The 21,144-nt window shown below is 37.6% G+C and overlaps 1 protein-coding gene across 2 annotated transcripts in view; it reads right to left on the bottom strand.

Annotated features, from left to right (window-relative positions):
* Nucleotides 1–4,258: 4,258 nt before the first annotated feature.
* LOC106130005 (eukaryotic translation initiation factor 4E transporter) overlaps nt 4,259–21,144 on the bottom strand; it is a 36,130-nt gene continuing 19,244 nt past the window's right edge. For both annotated transcript variants that reach the window (XM_060950567.1, XM_060950568.1), the window contains exons 11-25: nt 20,791–20,901; nt 19,992–20,103; nt 18,956–19,051; nt 18,014–18,150; nt 16,546–16,623; nt 15,521–15,610; nt 14,560–14,701; nt 13,664–13,791; nt 13,193–13,295; nt 11,366–11,532; nt 10,646–10,747; nt 9,807–9,884; nt 8,795–8,860; nt 8,595–8,682; nt 4,259–8,362 (exon numbers count right to left, since the gene is read on the bottom strand). In XM_060950567.1, the coding sequence (XP_060806550.1) occupies nt 8,181–8,362; nt 8,595–8,682; nt 8,795–8,860; nt 9,807–9,884; nt 10,646–10,747; nt 11,366–11,532; nt 13,193–13,295; nt 13,664–13,791; nt 14,560–14,701; nt 15,521–15,610; nt 16,546–16,623; nt 18,014–18,150; nt 18,956–19,051; nt 19,992–20,103; nt 20,791–20,901 (1,680 nt within the window). In that variant the 3' untranslated portion in view covers nt 4,259–8,180. The remainder of the gene's footprint in view (nt 8,363–8,594; nt 8,683–8,794; nt 8,861–9,806; nt 9,885–10,645; nt 10,748–11,365; nt 11,533–13,192; nt 13,296–13,663; nt 13,792–14,559; nt 14,702–15,520; nt 15,611–16,545; nt 16,624–18,013; nt 18,151–18,955; nt 19,052–19,991; nt 20,104–20,790; nt 20,902–21,144) is intronic.

The following is a 21,144-nucleotide window of genomic DNA, read 5'->3' as shown; positions in this document are numbered from 1 at the left end:
TCAGATCCTTTCATTTAATATTATTTAATAGGTTTCCTATATGTAACGTGTCCTAAGTTATATGTGCCTAATTCTAAAGTGCGTAAAAATACTTACAGTATTTTTTGAGAAAATCGCGAGTATATGGGTGGAATACAGAAACTCTTTCTTTAAGCCAGTTAAATATATTTTATATCTATTCCCAACCTATTACCTCATGTCTGGTACGTAAGTTTCTTTTAAACCAAATTACTTTTTATTTTAAACTGCTGAACTGAAATTGACGAAAGTGACTCACAGATACATAGCTCTAGATGTAATCACAGATAAAATGTTCACGCGGTCAAAATTTCGGACAACAGCTTATATTGTAGTTAACATATTTGTGAGTACCTAAGGTAGGTATTTTGTATTGTATTAGTTTGCAATTTTAAGTTGGCATAAAGGTGCGCTCACAATGCAATCCGACTAAGTACCAAAGAAATCGAAATAATATTATAAACTGTTACTGCGTAAGACTTAATAAAAGGCGCTTTGATAACTGAAAAAAAATAGAGACGCGAAAGTACGAGATTTAATAAAAGTAAGCAAAACCGAAGATAAAACGATATCTTTAATGGCCATAATACTAGTTTCATAAAATTGTTATTTCTTGTTTTGTAACCCACATTTAAGAAGTTATAGGTGATTTGTTTTCACTATGTTTTATTGATTTGAGACAAAAAAGAAGAAAGACAATAAGGAAAAAAAGGATCTAAGATGTTAAACATTTCTCAGCCCTCCACAAACTTTGTTAATTTTAATAATAAATGTCGTCATTCAACATAATTAACACTTACGAAAATTAAACTAATTAAAAAAAACCACATGTAACCACACCCTTAGACTGGTATGTGTGATTGACCATATTTATTAACCTACTGTCTTATTTAAAAAAATGCACACACAACATTACATACTGTGACACCTTTATATTTATATGTCTGTGTGTGACATTGAATAAACAGCTCAAAAATAAATGTTGTTTTAATAAAACCTGCTGTAGGTAAATATACTGGTGTAGTCCAATCTCAATCGACTAGACATTCCGGTAATAAGACCTAACGTTTCGTGGGGCATTTCTTTAGGTAGTTAGGTACTGAAATAAAGGTTAACAATTTTGATCCCTAACTACCCAAGGCGGTGGGCTATGAACTTGTCTCTATTTGAATCGCACCTAACAACTGAACGTAATCTGTCAGTCTTTCAAGACTGCTGGCTCTGTCTGCCCCGCAAGGGTGATTATTTTTTTTTCTTACGTATGTAACTGTTAACAAAACTTTGAAATGTATTTAACTGCATTAGTACACAACAAACCTTTGTGGTTTTAACCTAATGCATTATGTGTACCATTGTAATTGTTGTTTTTTTTTGTAATGATAATAAATAAAAAAAATATGTATGTATGTACTGCTGAAGTCATTTTGTTTAAAAATAAGTACATTTCTAAGTTATACTACGGTTTAAAAAAATAAGTAATAAATTCGTAATGTAATCTATTAATTCATTTTGCTTCCCTCAGGGGTATTTATTTTAAAATGTATTTTGCTACAAAAACACGCGTTAAGATTGTTTACTAAAGTTCTTTATTTTCAGTACGCTTACTTGAAAGGAATGGACTATATAGATTATTCGCCTAATAATGAAATAAGTATTCAAGCTGAGCTAAATCCCTTAATCAAAACAGGTCTTCAAGTAAGCAGACGCTTCATATACAATGAAAAAGTCAGCATTCATTTTCATAAAATCACGTCTACATCCCTTGCGGGGTAGACAGAGCCAGCAGTCTTGAAAAACTGACACATTCAGCTGTTAGGTTTAATAATGAAAAATAATGAAAGGTTGCTATTCCTTAATCGCCTTTAATTACATCCATGGGAAAGGCATGGAGTGGTCTTATTTCTTTTTATATTGGTGCGGGGAACCACACGGCAAGGGAAAGTCAGTCATTACATAGAATAACGCCGGATCATGGATGTCTTTGATTAGGTAAGTATGTGTGTAAAGTGCCTGGGCTTCACAAAAGGGCACAAGGGTTCTGTCATACGAGAATTTCTACCTTTACATATATAGGGAGGAAGAATAAGGTGCATAACAATACGACGCGACTGTGATGCTTATTTTTATAAAACGCAACTTGTGCCATTGAATTTGCCCTTGCGAATTTCACAAAAATAACCTACTAAATTACGAATTTCTTGGTTGAAGAATCTAAGGCAATGGTACAAAAATGCGCGATCCCAGTTTGAAGTATCTAACTGTCTTCATAAAAGCACCATTAGCATTTATGAGCAATGACCTTGTGTCCAATTATCACAGAGAGAAAATATTCTAAATGGACACCTTCGATCAACTGTATCAATAATATAAAGCTAGGTATCATAGTTATAAATAATGAGAACAAGCCCACGAAGAATCTGAAACTCAAAATATTATTTACTTTATCATCTGCTGATATCATTCTCTGCACATGATACCTAACTAAATTAAACGGTAATACACCACTGTAACACCGCGTCCATGTGTTATTTTCGTTCGAAATTATTGATCTTTGGCCGTGGCGAGCGAGACGTGGCTGCGCTAACTGCGCATGCTCGCAGCCGGACTATATAACGCGATGTCACGCTACCAGCGCCAGAAAGCAAGATAATTTGTTCGGTTCACGACGTGATCTTTGCATTCCATTTATTTAAAACAAGGCGTATGTTTAATAACGACTTTCTAGTTCAATATTACGCCTTATTAAGTTACACTTAGTGTGCTTCTTCTATGAACACGATAAATCATCATAATTTTTTGTTCTAATAGGTTTGAACTGCAAACAGCTGATGAGCTAAAACATCTATTTACAGATTCTTCTGGTGTCACGGAAAATAACAAGAAAACTATGGCAATTATATGGCAATGGCGATAATAAATCTATTTTAGGTAACTAGGTTTCTTTATTTTAACGTGTTACACAATAACTAGAGTGTTATTTATACTCGTAGTTCTATGCTTTGCCAACCAACCAAGAATATCTATTATACTAGCTGTTATCAAGTCCGCCCTTGATACGATAACCACGGGCGATAACGATAGTTGGATAATGACTTCGACTGTAATGCGACTATAAAACAAAATAATACTTATGGCAACCATCAGAATACCACAGATAAATTAAGTAGGTAGGTATGCAACTATACTTAGCCTTAAGAGGCTAGCTCTTATCAGTAAAAGGGAAGTGGAGCGTCCATCGTCTACTTCCTCCTCGCGTCAATCCCGGTCACATCCTCATCGCTTTGGAGAGATCCCTGAGCTGGAGATACGCCTTTGACCATGGATCCTGGATTTGGTAAAATCATGTTTTCACTCGAAGCGATCTCTGCATCATGGTTACACATCTCTGAATGTGCAGGTTTCCTCGCGATTTTTTATCTCACCCTAAAAGTATCGGCTGATATCCCAACTAACATACGAGTACATAAGTGGAGCGTCAACCATTATTTCTTTACACGAGAAACTTCGGTCTTTAACCTACCTTATTTACTCCTCTCACTTTCTCCCATCACTGCGTATCCCCGGCGATATTCTACTCTAGCCCGTGATCACAGAGATAATTTTACTGTGTGTGCAGTGTTACTCTAAAAATTAGCGTAAAATAAAGGAATACTTTTACATGTTTTTTTTATATTGCTTAGAAATAACTATTAATTTATTACCACTATAATGTAAGACTACATAAAACAATACAAAAGTATAATATATGCCCTTTAAAATCATCAGATCTTGGCGTGACTATTAAGGGAATAATTCGAGAGTATCCTTTCAAAAACGGAAAAGCGTAAAAATATTTAACACTTGGCTGATCACTTTATGGAAACGTACAAAAATAAAAATCACGTGGAGAAACATTCAGGAAGTGGAAATAAATATTCTAGAAAACTAAGAAAGAAATATATTGTACTTAACGTGTAATCAAAGATTACTAACTCCAGTCTGATTTGACCCAGACATTATCCTCACCTACTAACTTTATTTAAAGGGGATTCAGACAGAGGAGTTAATGGGGGTCTGGCTGGGGGGTCTGGAATCCAGACCTCCCAATATGCATGTTGTTCATCCAGACTCTGGATGAACAACTTGCATATTGCGCCTTTTAGAATCTGCATTGAAAATAATAAAATTTTAAAGTCGTAGGTACAATAATGCAAAGGTTGTGCAAAGCAAAAATGCTAGTGCAAAGAATAAAACAAAGGAGAACTTTCAAATTTTCTTTAATCAATAATTTAAAGCTTACAGGAGACACATTCTTGTCGTTTTACGAGTACGCGGCCGCGCCCTCCCGATCCGAAACGCAACGCACTCAGGAGCGGCGCCTCGCTCAGGGGCCCGAGTCTCCCAAACCACATTCTCAAATTTTTAATAAGTGACCTGCGACGTAAGAGACTTTGACCCCAAGAAGAATTCCTTACGCGGAGATCGGCTGCATCAGATGCGCCGCCGCGCCGACGTACAACCTGCGCGCCAACCCTACGCGGGCTTTCCTGTTACTTATGATCTGGTCTACTCAATTTTCGAATTAAAGGGAGCTATGACGAGTATTGCTTGCTTTGTATTGAGCCGATACAGCGATGGACGGTCGGAACCCTACGCTATTGTCCGCTGGTGATGCTACCAAATTATAATTGACTTGGCCGCAGTCCGGCTTAAAAACCCGGCCCGCACGGGGGCGATCGTAAAATCCATTAAAAAAATATATTCAGGAATCCCAAACACAAATGGATAAAGTCTGACACTTGTGCTAATTCCAAAATGGTCGTTCGAAAAAATTACGCGATTGAAAACTAAAAAGGTCAACATAAAATGTCTATATCCTAACGATGAGTGTATAGACACATGACAAAATGACAAATATCTCTCATGCTTTATTATTTTTCTTCAACGTAAATATTCCCTTCTCACGAAAATGACGTAGTAACAAAAAATGCTTACAAACACAACCAATAGACGTACACATGCATACTATTCTCTCCATTCACTCACACATGCATTCTTCTGCTATCAATATCAACCGTCCGACTTGGGAAGGCCTTAGACGTGGTTAAGTCAGGGATCGTTGTATGTTTTTTTATTTTTACAGGATTATAAAGGGGCCGCGTTTCCAGCGCTTGCCATAAGTTAACTATGTATACATATCTTATTCATCTCGGGAGAAGTTCTTTTAATTTTGATTAAACAATGTTTATTGCAAAATATCTAGGTTTTAATAAGAAACATCGAACATTAATATTTTTAACCTTATTTATTTTCATGTTGCATGGATCCCAAGATGAATATTGTCCAATCCGAAGTCAGAATAACAAAGGGAGCTGACGGAACGGGACAAATAATACAGTTACAAAATGCTTTTGGCTCTAAAACCTACTTCATCATACAAAGAAATACATCAAAAAGTGTCCAGCCATCAGCTTCTACCTTAAACGTCACTAAATTAGTGCGACCACGCAAGTTGCGTTCGTAAATTTAACATAGAAGGCGGTTTTGAAGTCTTTTTATGCTATGTGCTTTCGCCTCGGTAATATTTAATTTTAATGCTAAAATGTTTATTGACGAAAGACCTGAGTATTTCTTTTTTCATGTTGAATATTTTACGAACACAACCAGAAAAACCAAGTCGCAATTATAAATAAGTCCTCAATAGTTCACTGGATTTATATTTTAATCGGGACTTTAAGTAGCATTTCTTTAATTTTTTCCACCGTTAACAATTTAGGGTAGCCTTTCAAAAGTTATTTTGTCAAGAAATTTGGTTAGAAAAGAACAATTATTTTGGAATGAAATTATTCATTTTAAATAATAGTAAAGCATGCAAACACAACAAAATACAATATTTCATTTTATTTTTTTTTAAATTTGTCATACAAGAATTTTAAAAAATAAATTCATTTTATTCATCACTCAAGATTTTTTAAAGAAAATCGTCATACACTAAAACTATGAATTGTGTCCAAAGAAGTGCATCACAATACCACACATAACATATCAAAAAAATAAATACATTTAATAATGAAAAGTACAATTGATTTATTTGCGATTTTATTTAAAATATTGTATCTTTGTAGTGTGAGACATGCCTTATTTAACTTGAGCGGTGCGTTTGATGTTCCTTATACCAAAAAGTTTCGACAATGATGAGATGCATTCAAATCTTTTCACTATTCCCTTTCTGTTTCATTGGACATGCACAAAAAAGGTATTTCAATAAGAAATACATGAAATAATTGTCGAAAACTTAATGTGACACAGCTCAGTTAATCTCTATGACATATCCCAAATAGGATAGTATTTCATCTGATTTTAGAATTTAGTAAACAAAAGTAAAAAGGCCAATTTTATTTTGATACAAATAGGGATGATTTTTATTACTAACTTTCGATGTGAGAAAGCGGTACAGAGTCATCAGTATGTTTGGAACATTTGATGATGATTTTGTCATAAGTCTTATGCCACCGAATGTGAGAAGAATGTTACAAAGTTGAATACTTCCTTAACTTGGTTATAGAAGTCATTATAAATTTCAATACCGTTTTCATTGATCAGATATCATAAACAACACTGGTATTTAGTCCTATGGACCTTAAGTTCCACTCATGAGTGCACTCTGAAGTTTTGTGTAATCCAATAAACTCACTGTACAATTCTGTTATTTACATAATTACAAATTGGAATGACTGGGATCAAATATTTCAAGTCTTACTTCATAGTTGAACTAAAAACCTTGGACTCTGCCTGATAAAACTCTATAGACCAAATAACTAACCAAGGTGTATAACCCACTATAGTAGAATCGTTAGTCGGTATCCAGGGTTCTCTTAAAAATGGCCAATTAGTAAGCGCCTAGTACAAACACTTGGTAAGCATCCAGCCTAGTGTGAGCCTTTATAAGACAGTGTGGTCACTTACTTATGAAAACTCGCTATAAATGAGAAAAATGATAATTATCACAATAAATTTTGATTTAAATGTGCTGAGTATATTATTATTGTGAGTTTTTTAATACTCTACATGATTATCACTCAATATGGAAAACAATATTTTCAGATAGGATTGTAGCGATGGAAAGCATTCATCATATATACGAAAACAAATTAGATTTAATCTTTAAAAGCTTTTATTGTAATTATACTGTTGATGTGCCTGTTCATAATTAATAAATAAATGAGTGTGTATCTGATGGAAGATGATAAACTATCAATATAGAATGACCTTTGTTATTTACTTCAAAAATTTTATTCAACTACGTGCAGGAGGACCCAAAATATTTGATCGTTAACCGGACCAGTGTCAATTCACAATTTGTAAATCTCTCTTTCGAAAATGCTAATTGCTTGAGATCTCTTTACTATGATAAAACTGGTTCATATTTTTTTTCATACAACACTGTAAAAAGGTGACACTTGCAACAGATGATGTTTTTTTTTCTTTTTTAATCCAGGTACAATTTCTAGTGGATTGTTTATTTTTTATTCCTTTTTAAGTGTTTGATATGAGTATTATTATGCACTGCATATATTTAACATGTTTTAAATGATGAACAACAATAAATACTATGTTCACAGGTCATCACAGAAAATATACGTTCCTTTCATTGATAGTGAAGTATGTTATTATTCTCCCTGCTGCATAAGTAAATTTTCAAAATATTTTATTACCAGAAATCTTCGAAAGAGTGATGTACCCATGCAGCTTCTCAAACCAATAATTTCACATTTGCAAATGCCACCAAACACACCATATAACAATCACAGAGTAAACCATTGTCCAAGCTTCGTACAATAGCGTTAGTATTAAATTCAACAATTAAATAGTTCAAAGTAGTTTTAATTGCAGCTCAATTTTATTTTTAAACCGGAGCTTTAGCCTCGCTGACTCGATTCGATATGACATCATAAACAAAAATTTCTACTAAAACTGCAATTTATCCATTGTTTTCGCTAATCTCTCATCGCTCAACGATCGAACAAACCTATTCACTTAAAACAGTTTTATCCCATCGAATCATGAACCCGTGAACATTAACGCGATTGTACAAACTTCAAAACATCGTACTGCCGCAGAACAACACTAGTCATCCCCACCACTGCACTGCACTTCACTTGACACACAAACACACTCGGCGTTCAGTTGCGCACGGGCGGCGCCGGCGAGTGGTGGTGCCGCTCGAGGTCCTCCAGCGACAGCGCGTTGGGCACGTGCACCGAGGGCAGCTTGCCGGCGGAGGCCCGCGCCAGCAGCTCCGGGGAGAACCACCGCGCGAGTTGGTTGTCGCCGCCGCCCACGCCGGCTCCTCCGGCGCCCATTTCTACAAATTATATTTAACGTTAAGATTTATAATTATATGTTTAGTGTCTGGCCTAGCTTGTAATTAATGGAAGACTTTACACAATGTTGCCACTTTTTTTTTTATTTCATTGGAAGACATGTTTACAGCTGAACGTGGCCTTTGAGTCTATTCGTGACTGTTGGCTCTGTCTGCCCCGCAAGGAATACAGACGTGACTATGTTTGTGAATACTATTAAAATGTAAAACTCACCATTTAGGGACCTCTGATGCGACTGGACAAGGAGTTGGTGCAACGTGGTGCCTCCGGCCATGCCGCGCATGTTGTTCATGTTGTTGTACTGAAACAAATACAAATTTCAAAATTTATTGTCTTTTGGCTCTGTCTACCCCGCAAGGGATATAGACCTGATCATATGAATGAATTTGTTTTTTTTTTAATATAAAACTTACCGAATTAGGTACTTGTTGTCTCTGTTGAGGATGTGTAGGGAACGGACGAACACCACCCACCATTTGCTGTGGATTTTTTTTATTCAGATTAAAAAATTTAATATTTACAGTTAATTTAATTTATACATATACAGTTATAAATTCCGTAGTCATAAAAAGAAAAGACAATTGATGTCACCGAGGTCATATCGGAGTGACCTTTTGTCCTCTTCAGAGATTTGACTGACATATCGAGTCACGCACAGCCCATAAAAAGGCGAAATTTTACCATACAAATCATAAAAACTAAGGCATCGGTCAAGTAATATAAATAAAAATTATCTTTACAATACTGTGGAACTTTATTTATTCAAACAAAAATGTTTTTATACAATTCTAAACACACAATACGCCACTTTGAGAGAGCTTTAAAAAACGGAAACAGTGTTCCCAATACATACTTAAAATTACATTGCCTATTTAATAACTATTATCAACAGAGTGTTATTGGGAAATCCAACTAGAGCAAAACCCGCGGTAAAAAGCTATATTACATATCGCTGTAGATTTTATTGCGAGTTATACTCGATCAAAAGCGTCGAGCAAGTTAACGCGAATTTGTATAGAATTGCATTAGTGCTATCGTGTCACCACTAGGTGGCGCTGTTTAAATCACATACAAATTCGCGATCGCTTGCGCAACTAGAAATAAACTAGCACTAACGCCAAGAAATTATGATTATTATTCATCTAAGCACGCACTGCATATAGAAATTGTCTAAAAATTCCCACTGGAGTGAAACACGGGGGTGAAAGCTAGTATAGAATTGAGATTCAAATAGTGACAGGTTGCTAGCCCATCGCCTAAAAGAAGATTCCCAAGTTTATAAGCCTACCCCTTAGTCGCCGTTTACGTCATCCATGGCTAATAGATGGAGTGGTCCTATTCTTTTTCTATTGGTGCCGGGAACCATACGGCATAATAGAAGTGTTTTCTATATTAATATTGACAGTGGTATGACGCAGTAGTTACCTGCTGCTGGTTGAGATACTGCGGCTGGTAGTCCGGTGTGGAGGGGTAGCCCATCGGTGGAGCGCCGCTTTGGTTGCCCTGCGACATTCATTTTTTATTATAATTTTAAACAACAACAACAGAACGAACAACAGCTTTCAATAGGCCCAACAATCATATACCTATATTGTTTTGTTACATTGTCACAAAAATTGGTAACCAAAGAATATGTAATCACAGAATGAATTTAAAAAACTTATTATTTTTTTTATCAAATTTCGGTCCAATCGGTCAGTTTTATTTAAGTAGGTATTAGTTAAAAACAAAAATTCAAAAATACATTTTTTTTTTATAATATTCGTATGGATTGGAATATTTTTTCAATTAAATATTTTGGTGACGTAGTTTTTGAAATCATCCAACAATATGAAAATCATAATGATCATTAATAATCCAGAATCATGGGCACAGTTCAAAATCGAAAGGATGCTGATGAGTTGAAAATCACCTTGGTGAAATGAATTCAGTCCAATATCGCTGAAAATCATAGTAGAAAAAAGTTAGAATACTCGTACCATAGTTACCTTGACAAAGTTATGTACATTAGTTTGGAAACCAACTGATGTTCTTACGGTGAGGGAAAACATCGTGAGGAGACCTGCACATTCAGGCAACTGGATGTGTAACCATGATCTGCAATACGGGTTAGGATTACCTGCAAAGGTTGCGGATGGCAGATGGGAGTCGCTTCGTGTAAAAACCTGACTCATCCAATCCAGGATCCATGGTCAAAGGCCTCGGGGCTCCGCTACAGAGTGATGAGGATTCAACCGGGCCTGAAGCCAGGACAAAGAAGTTACCTTGACAATGGGCCTGCCTTGAGGCACTTTATGCGCCCATTGCTGCTGTTGCTTCGGAAGCGGCGCTTCGCATTCCTTCTCAGCCGTCATCTTACGAAGCACCTGTCATATGAATAGAATTGTCAGCAACATCAACTTAAATCATTTATTATGAACCGCCTTAAGCTAATCTTCCTAATATCCAGTTTTCTTTATATAACCAGTTCGCGTTAATACCTGGGGTATTTATTCATACATACATATAGTCACGACTATATCCCTCGCGGGTTAGACAGAGCCAACAATCTTGAAAATCCTGATAGTCCACGTTCAGCTGTTTAGCTTAACTATATGTATGTAGAATTGAGATTCAAATACTGACAGGTTGCTAGCCCATCACCTAAAAAGAATCCCTAGTTTAAAAGCCTATCCCTTAGTCACCTCTTATGAAACCATGGAAAAAAGATGGAGGTCCTACTCTTTTTTTCTATTCATGCCGGAAATCGCACGGCACTGCAGTATTTATAAATCACTACATAGTATAAAACAAAGTCGCTATTTTAGTCTGTTTGTCTGTATGCTTAAATCTTTAAAATAACGCAACGTATTTTGATGCGGTTTTTTGTAACAGGTAGAGTGATTCAAGAGGAAGGTTTTTATGTATAATAACATTTATAATTTTGCACCCGTGCGAAGCCGGGGCGGGTCGCTAGTATTAAAATAAAACTACAAAAGTCTCACCGAGGTGGGTGTGAAGGAGATGGGCGTGGGCTGCTTGCTCTGCATCTCGTGCCGCCGGCGGTAGTTCTCCTTCTGCTCCTCCAGCTTCTTTTTGATGAGCGCGCCCTGCATTATGGACTGCGTGTGCGCAACTAGCTCGCGGGGCGACGGGATCCGCCCGGGTACACCTGGCCGGGGAATGGAATAATGTGAATAATAATAATAATGGAATAAATGAAAGTGAATAGTTTATATACGGTGCTCGCTTTTAGGATTAACGCAGTTCCTAGTTGGAATATTAACCACGGATAATTTATATAACTGCATGACCACACACGGCCTTTCGCGAAACCAGTTTTAGTCGTTGATGCAAATTTTTTCGTTTACTGAAACGCGTTTAACGCACATATATGAGAATTTACATTGATAGAATAGCACTTAAAAAAAAAAACATATTAAAGAAAAGCCGTATTATCAGCAGACCTATAATCTGTGGACCATACCCATAATCTATCTATGGATCACTCAAACACAAGACGAATGAAGAAACGCAGACGGTATTAACGCCACTAAGAAAACCCAGAAAACATTTGTATGCCTTGGAAGCATATAAAACCAAGAAGATTTTACTTCATTGGTCTACAAGATCACACACATCTTATTGCAAATAAAAAACATACATATGGTCACGTCTATATCCCTTGCGGGGTAGACAGAGCCAACAGTCTGGAAAAGACTGAATTGGCCACGTTCAGCTATTTGGCTTAATGATAGAATTGAGATTGGAATAGTGGCAGGTTGCTAGCCTATCGCCTAAAAAAGAATCGCAAGTTTGTGAGTGGTTCTATTCTTTTTTTTTTGTATTGGTGCCGGGAACCACACGGCACTGCCGGGAACCACACGGCACACACACACAAATTAAAAATCTTCTAATATTACTATGTACTTTGTATGTACAGTTACCTGGATGATGTACCGCTAATGTGTTAGGACTTGTCGCCATAATGGGCGACACACAAAACGCTGCGTCCAGACAAACGAAGGCACGTTACAGATACAACATTATACCATACATAGAATCACGTCTATATCCCTTGCGGGGTAGACAGAGCCCACAGTTTGGAAAAGACTATTAGGCCACGTTCAGCTATTTGGCTTAATGATAGAATTGAGATTCGAAAAGTGACAGGTTGCCAGCCCATCGCCTAAAAAAGAATCCCAAGTTTGCAAGCCTATCCCTTAGTCGCCTTTTACGACATCCATGTAAAGTGATGGAGTGGTCTTATTCTTTTTTGTATTGGTGCCGAGAACCACACGGCACTCATCAAAAACTATCATGAAAAACTATCATCAAAGTACATTTATGACATTTAGGACCAAAATGCGAGAGCTAACAACACAAGGTAATCATTATAAGTAGAGATTGTCTAAGCTGAAGTGACGCGCCCCACCTTCGTATTTACGCACACAAGCAAATATCAAATATGGACGCAATACACCTAAACATCAATCGTTCATTTGCCGGTTAGGCACAAACTGTTTTTCTCAAATTTGTTGAATTTTGTTGCCCAACTAGTTTAGTTGAACTTAAACGTTCGAGAGGAGAGGACGTTTTGTTTCATACAATATGACGTCGCTGCTCCATAGAGCGAGCGTGGTCGGATTTATCGCCCGACAAGTCGACCGTATTGTTCACGTGCAGATCGTAGTTCACTGAACAATCGACGCTACCACACAGATGAAGTGTCGTCATTAATATTTGCACTCACACATCTAAATAAACTAATTAAGTAGTGGGGCGCGTCACTTCAGCTTAGACAATCTCTATATATATATATATATAATCACCTGGATGCGGTAAAGGCGAGAGTCGGAGCGGCTGATGATGCGGAGGCACCACCAGGTGGGGCGCCGCGCCCACGCCCGGCGGCAGCGGGGAGCTCGCCAGTTGCTGTAAACATAAACAATTATTAATTACATACATAGAATACACGTCTATATCCCTTGCGGGATAGACAGAGCCAACAGTCTCGAAAAGACTGATAGGCCACGTTTTGGCTTTAAGACAGAATTGAGTTTCAAATAGTGACGACTTGCTTGCCCATCGCCTAAAAGAAGAATCCCAGGTTTATAGTTTAGTTTAGTCGCCTTTTACGAGATCCATGTGAAAGAGATCCTATTCTTTTATCTATTGATGCCGGGAACCACACGGCACAATTATAAATTAAACAATAAATATGTAGGGATCATGGTTAGCTATCTCTCTCTCTCTCGGGCTACCTACAGCCATTCTAAAATGGAGTCAATTAGTTCTAATACCTGTCTCTGCTGCTGCTGCTGATGTATCCTGAGGATGGTCTGCAGCACCTCCCTGTGCCTGCTCTGCAGCCCCGGGTTGCCGAGCTGCTGGATCAGATGCTGAACAGTTATCTCGCCAGCTTTCAGACCTGCAAGTGAGTAATTAATTTATAATACAATCGAGTATTGGCTTATATACTTGGGATTCTTCTTTTAGGCGATGGACTAGCAACCTGTTACTATTTGAATCTCAATTCTAACATTAAGCCAAACAGCTGATAGTGGCCTGTCGGTCTTTCAAGACTGCTGGCTCTTTCTATTCTATTCTATTCTATTCTACATATAATCACGTCTATAACCCTTGCGGAGTAGACAGATACAACGGTTTTGGAAAGACTGAAACGCCATGTTCAGATGATTTTGCACAATGATGGCATGAAGATTCAAATAGTGAAAAAAAGAATTCTAAGTTTATTTGCCTTTCCCTTAGTTGTCTTTTACGACATCCATGGTAAAAACTTACAGAGTGGTCCCATTCTAAAGTGCCAAGAACCACATGGCATAGTAAGGTGCCCGGCAAAAACACAGCAAGTAATGTGTGTAATTTAAATTCCACCTCAGCCGAGTAACTAATTTCGAAATTACGTACATTAGTTTGAATACTATCCGATGCTCTTACGGCAAGCTAAAACATCTAAAATTAACCTGCAATAATAGGCAACTGGATGTGTAACCATGATCCAATATGAATTAGTTTCGTTTTTGCAAAGGTTGCAGAGGTGAGACGAGATCTAATCCAGGGTCCATGGTCACAGGCATACCCCGGGCTCCTCTCCAGTGTGGTGAGGATGCAACCATGACTTAAACCAGGAGGAACATAGAAAGGAATAATAGAAATAGCTACAACACAAACTGACCGTGAACAATGGCCTGCGCCTCGGGCCTCTGCAGCAGTTCCCTGTCAGCGCTGTGGATGCCCATGTCAACTGATTGTTGTTGTTGTTGCTGCTGCTGTTGTTGTTGTTGTTGCTGTTGTTGCTGCTGCTGTTGTTGCTGACGCTGTTGACAAAGTGAGAGTGTTAATTTTTAAAGAATCTTGCCAAAGCGTGACGACTGAAGAATCAAAATTTCTTCCATTTTTTTTTAAAATAAATACATATAATATCTGTATAGATTTTACAGATTGAGTCAGCCTCGAATATATTTTATAATATTTATAAAAATAAACTGGCCGGGATTCAAACCCGGGGCCTACTGTGTCACAGACAAGCGCACTACCGCTGCGCCAATGCATAAGCCTCCCTTTTCTCCTTCCCATTATTGTAATTTGGGGATTATTAATGGTAAAAACTGCACTAGGTAAATGTCTCTAATTCCCTAACGACAGCCATGAGAAAGGGTTTCAGTGGTACTATCTACATAGACAGCCTCTTCAACTGCACCCATACATTAGTGTTATTACCTACACGGCTCCTTACTCCTAGCTTTAATCCCGGTCGCATCCTCACGACTCTGGAGATGGGGCCGGGGTAGTATGCCTTTGACCATGGATCCTGGATTGGGTGAGTCAGGTTGATTGTTACCGACACTCCATTACCCAGAAAACATAAAAGTCTAGCAATGGGCTAGCAAACTGTCACTATTTGAATTTCATCCCCATTAATTAAGCCATACAGCTGAATGTGGCCTTTCAGTCTTTCCAAGACTCGGCATTGTCCATACATACATATGGTCACGTCTATATCCCTTGTGGGATAAACAGAGCCAACAGTTAAAAAGAATGATAGAATTGAGATTCAAACAGTGACAGGTTGCTATTGGCACTGTCCATCCCGTGTATGTGATGGAGACGTGACAACATGGTGTGAAGCCGTTCACCTGGACCTGCAGGAGCTTGTAAAGGAGCTCCGACGGGATCTGCGGCTGCTGTTGAGACTTCTGCTGTTGTTCCACACTCTTGTTCAACATCTGTAATGGTGTTATGAAAAATTAATGATTTGGGACGTTCCGTTCTGTGAAGGTTTCGATGGTCAGACGGTGTCGTATGTTTTTCAAGAACGTGACACTGCAAGGGTCTCAGTAAACACCGCGAGTTACTATCCAGAGATGACAACTCAAATGGGAATAACTTCAATTTGAAATGGCTTTCGTGTAATTACCTGATTGGGTATGAATTGATTTATTTGTGTATATATATATATTGATTTGAGTTTTATATATATATATATATATATATATATATATATATATATATATATATATATATATATATAAAACTCAAATATATATATATATATATATATATATTTATATATTTGAGTAATAAATATATATATATATTTGAGTTATATATATATATATATATATATATATATATATATATATTTGAGTTTATATATATATATATATATATATATATATATATATATATATATATATATATATATATATATATATATATATATATATATATATATAAAACTCAAATCAATATATATATATATATATATATATATAACTCAAATCAATATATATATATATATATATACACAATAATATATTTTTCCTATTGCACCCTGGAACCACACAACACGGAAAAAAGAGACCACTCCATCTCTTTTTGTTTATTATATTTATATACACAGAAAAAAGAGACCACTCCATCTCTTTTTGTTTATTATATTTATTTATTTATTAAGGTACACATACCGACAGATTACAAAATGGCATTATTATCCTTAGGAAATCTATATATATTGAACAAGTAAAATATCCAAATTCCTAATTCTCAATGTGGTAAAAAGCGATTATAGTATAAACTTGGGACCCTTCGTCTACAACCTAGCTTCACACTATGTGTGTGGACACGGGACAGATGAACAGTATACTGGCGAACAGTATACCTGCATGATGCTGAGCGGCTGCGGCGGCGGCCTGGGCTGGTCGGCGGGGACCGCGTGCCCGCCCGACACCTGCGCCAGCTGAAACAACGGGTATAAAGCTGTTCACTCTCAACTATTTATTTATTTAAAACTTTATTGAACAAAAAAAAATTGTACAAAGTGCGGACTAAATGCCGCATTGTCTACCAGAAAAACTACATATATCACTACATAGTATAAAACAAAGTCGCTATTTTAGTCTGTTTGTCTGTATGCTTAAATCTTTAAAATTACGCAACGGATTTTGATGCGGTTTTTTGTAACAGGTAGAGTGATTCAAGAGGAAGGTTTTTATGTATAATAACATTTATAATTTTGCACCCGTGCGAGGCCGGGGCGGGTCGCTAGTGGAGAATAAGAGCGGAAATGAAGACAAGAAAGAGGGAATAAATCATGAGGAAACCTGTACATTCAGTACATTATGTAAATTAATGATCTACGAGGATCCTCTGTGAAGGTTTCGGAGGTGAGATGGGAGTCGCGTCGTGTAAAAACCTGAGTCAAATGATCAGGTATACCCCGGACTCCTCTCCAGCTCCTCTTTAGAAAGGTGAGGATGCAACCGGGACTAAAATCAGGAGGAAGAAGATAGGTATATGTAAAATAACAAGAACCGGACGATTATAAAATTCCTAGGAAATTTATAAATTTTCGTAAGATTCTAAACGAGAGACGAATTGTATTATCTTACGTCTACATTTTCGCAAATTTATCAATTTGCGACCTCACGTGGTAAATTGATAATCTTACGGATAATCCATTTGTAAGGTTCTAAACGGTTCGACTAATTACAGACGAGCTTTTAATTTTTACGCTTTCAAAAATGCGGCACATAACACACAGCTCTCTGATTGATCCATGTTAACATTGGCAGTTTTTGTATCCTTCAATATGGATTTATTTATTTATTTTGACGCAATTGGCGGACTTAATGCCAGAAGCATTAGCTACCAGTCAACCAAAACTAAATAAATATATGTATTTATACCTACCACAAAATATATCTACTTTGATAAAGATAAGTAATAAAATAACACTATTTTATACAGTAGCAACATTAAAAACTTAACAAAAACACACGAGCAACCGATTTGTTTACACTCCATAGCGACCAATGGCAGAGGAGAAGAAAGGGACACGTGACTTATTCAACCAATCAGAGCGCACATGTCGTTTGGTTATCGCTTAGTGACAGCCCATAATGAAGAACCTATTATAATATTTAAATGCAAAGGTAAGGTAAAAGGGACAGGTCAAAAGTACCCGAAACCGCCGAGCTTGCATGAAGAGTTATGAATGTGGATGAAGCGAAGGAAATATGCAGAGATCGTGGCAAGTGGAAAGAGGTAGTCTCTGCCTACCTCTCCGGGAAAAAGGCTTGATTTTATGTATGTATGTATTATAATATTTAAATAAATATATAACTCACCAGTCGCTTAAAAGCAGACAGATCGTGTTCGTGTGTCGGCGGCGCGTGCTGCGGCCTCAGTCGGGCCTCGAGCTCTTCCAAGCTGTGGATTTTCCCGCCCATGGCGTTGCCACTCGCGTTAGATCCGGCAGAGGGCGCTGTGTGGAGAAAATATACAATTATGATTGAAAAAAATAATGGTCAAGTGCGTGTCGGGGCACGCGCTTTGTAGGTAGTAATGGCGAATGCCAAATTTGAGTTTATAGTCACAAATTTCTTGAAAAAAAAACAAATAAAAATTATTCATTATAATGGGACATTTCAACATAACTTGATTCTTTTGGTTTTTCGCAACATTGGTTGACGTCAAATAAATCATTTAATACTTAAGTTTACTGCCCCTTCAAAAGCGTCAGTTCAAAGGAAGCGGCAACAAACTGCACTGCATAATTTTTCTTTAACATCGTCAACTTTATCCAAACTTAGAATAGAAAAGTTAGTTTAGTAAGGAGGTTCCTGCGCCAATCTCAAGCCAGATGTTTTTATCATTCAGGTTTTTTTTCTTGATAATGCTGGTCAATCAGTCTGGCGACTAAAGCAGATTTGTTGTAAGTAAAATTATTGAAATCATTCAGATAATCCGCAGTTCTATAACATATATAACACCCCTGTACATTATCACTACATAGTATAAAACAAAGTCGCTATTTTAGTCTGTTTGTCTGTATGCTTAAATCTTTAAAATTACGCAACGGATTTTGATGCGGTTTTTTGTAACAGGTAGAGTGATTCAAGAGGAAGGTTTTTATGTATAATAACATTTATAATTTTGCACCCGTGCGAAGCCGGGGCGGGTCGCTATCGCTAGTAACATATATAACATTCTGTAGAGGGTTCAGTCCAGCAGCAGAGTTTAATATGCTGTTAAGGTATATGTATATATGTATGTGTGTATGTGCTGACCGTCGTGCTGTCGCAGCAGCTGCAGCAGCGAGGGCGGGCGCGCGGGCGAGATCGGCGCGAACGCGTGCGGCGGCGAGCGGGGCGCGCTCTCCGCCTCTGACAACCAAAATCATTATTTCCGTTAAAAAAATTCAATAATTATGTGACCAGACGAACGTGAATGAACATCAAGTGCTATTATTTCCATTCAAAAATTCAATAATTATGTGAACAGATGAAAATCAAGTGCTGAACAGATGCTCACACGGTGAAGGAAAACATCGCGATGAAACCTTCACATTCACACAACTGAATGGATCTGCGAATAATTTCCAAATGTCGGTAAATACCTGGCTAGGTATATTTGAAATTTATTTTAATAGATAAATAATTTGACGAGAATTCTTATTTTTATAATGAACTATGTCATATTACATGTAAATTTTGTTTAAATTATTGCAATAAAAATATAACAAACAAACATGATCTTCGTCTTAATCTTCCCCAAGTGAAAAACGAAAAAATCAACTTGTATTCTATCTACTTTAGTTCTTATTCAAAAGAATTCACAACCACTTTCTCCCCAAGACATATTTGGACAAATAAATTAATAGTAGGCGGCCATTCAGTCTTTCAGGCTCTGTACCTCGCAAATGATAAAGACATGATAATTATAACATAACATAAAATCACGCCTCTTTCCCAGAGCAGTAGGCAGAGACTACATCTTTCCACTTGCCACGATCTCTGCATACTTCCTGATGTATATAATATAATAATTATGATATTTGTGTATGTGCCGTGTGGTTCCCGGCACCAATACAAAAAATAATAGGACCACTCCATCTCTTTCCCATGGATGTCGTAAAAGGCGACTAAGGGATAGGCTTACCAACTTGGGATTCTTTTTTAGGCGATGGGCTAGCAACCTCACTATTTGAATCTCATTCAAAGCCAAATAGCTGACCGTGGCCGTTCAGTCTTTTCAAGACTGTTGGCTCTGTCTACCCCGCAAGGGATATAGACGTGACCATATGTATGTATGTGTATAACTCACCGTCCATAATATTATGCAACAGCCTCTCGTAATGTCTGCCCTCGTTGGTGGGGCTCTCGCGGCGGAACCAGCGGCTGAAGCGGCTGCCTCGCTCCGACTCACCGCTCCCGTTCTGAAACAATATATTTTGACATAAAAAAAAAAACCGGCCAAGAGCGAGCCGGACTCGGCTTACAATTGACAACATCTTAATCAATTTCTCAATGTTATTATAGAGAATAGGATCACTTGATTTATTTCCCATGAATGTCGTAAGCGACGATTAAGGGTAAAGGCACATTCATCTGGTACAAACTTGCATGCTAGTCTGTCAGCGAAAAGGCCGGCGACTTCTTCGGCTCAACATCTGGGGATTCTTCATTTATGGGCATTTATATGCTATGGGCATCCAACGACCTGATGATATCTAAATGTGGCTGGTAAGGCTTATCTAGCTTTCGTGGTCTTTATCATGCGCCCCCTACTGCCTCACTAGGGTCACTTCTCGATCCTGGGATGGAAACTTGGCCAGCAACTGACTGGTCACTCGTCACACCTAAACTCTTGAAATGTGACTGTGGTGAAATGCTTGCAATCCCATGATGTCCTCAAAATGACAAGAAGGGCGCATTGAGGGGTTTTAGTGGGTAGGCTGGTACATTACGTGCCAGGAGTCCCACACTCTCCTGATTGAAGACCCGGGGGGGCTACCCGTCAACTCCGATAAAAAAAAAGACTAGCTTAACGTAGCCTTACAATCTTACTGAAACTCTCAGCTCTGTCTACCCTGTGTGGGATAGAGACGACAGACTATACTCACCGTGAGCACGTCAGGAATGGTGTCGAATTTGAGGAAGTCGTCCAAATTGAAGTCTTGCTGATCACCAGTCACGCCCTCTTCCGGCTTATTCTCGACAACGGCCTCTTTCTCCTGTCAAACCGAATTACAATAGCTCAATCTATATATATAAAACTCTTCCGTTACTGAGTGACTGACTGACAGACAACGCACAGTCGAAACTACTAGTCGTAGACAGCTGAAATTTGGAATGTAGGTTCCTTAGGATATGTAGGGGAGCACTAAGAAAGGATTTTTGGAAATTCAACCCCCAAGGGGGGGAAAAGGGGTAAAAACGTTTCTATGAAAAATCTTATTCCTTGGGTTTATAAACTT

The sequence above is a fragment of the Amyelois transitella genome, chromosome 22, assembly GCF_032362555.1.
Source record: "Amyelois transitella isolate CPQ chromosome 22, ilAmyTran1.1, whole genome shotgun sequence".
Classification (NCBI taxonomy): domain Eukaryota; kingdom Metazoa; phylum Arthropoda; class Insecta; order Lepidoptera; family Pyralidae; genus Amyelois; species Amyelois transitella.
Note: the sequence above shows the minus strand (reverse complement) of the source record. Positions and strands in the feature narration are given on the sequence as shown.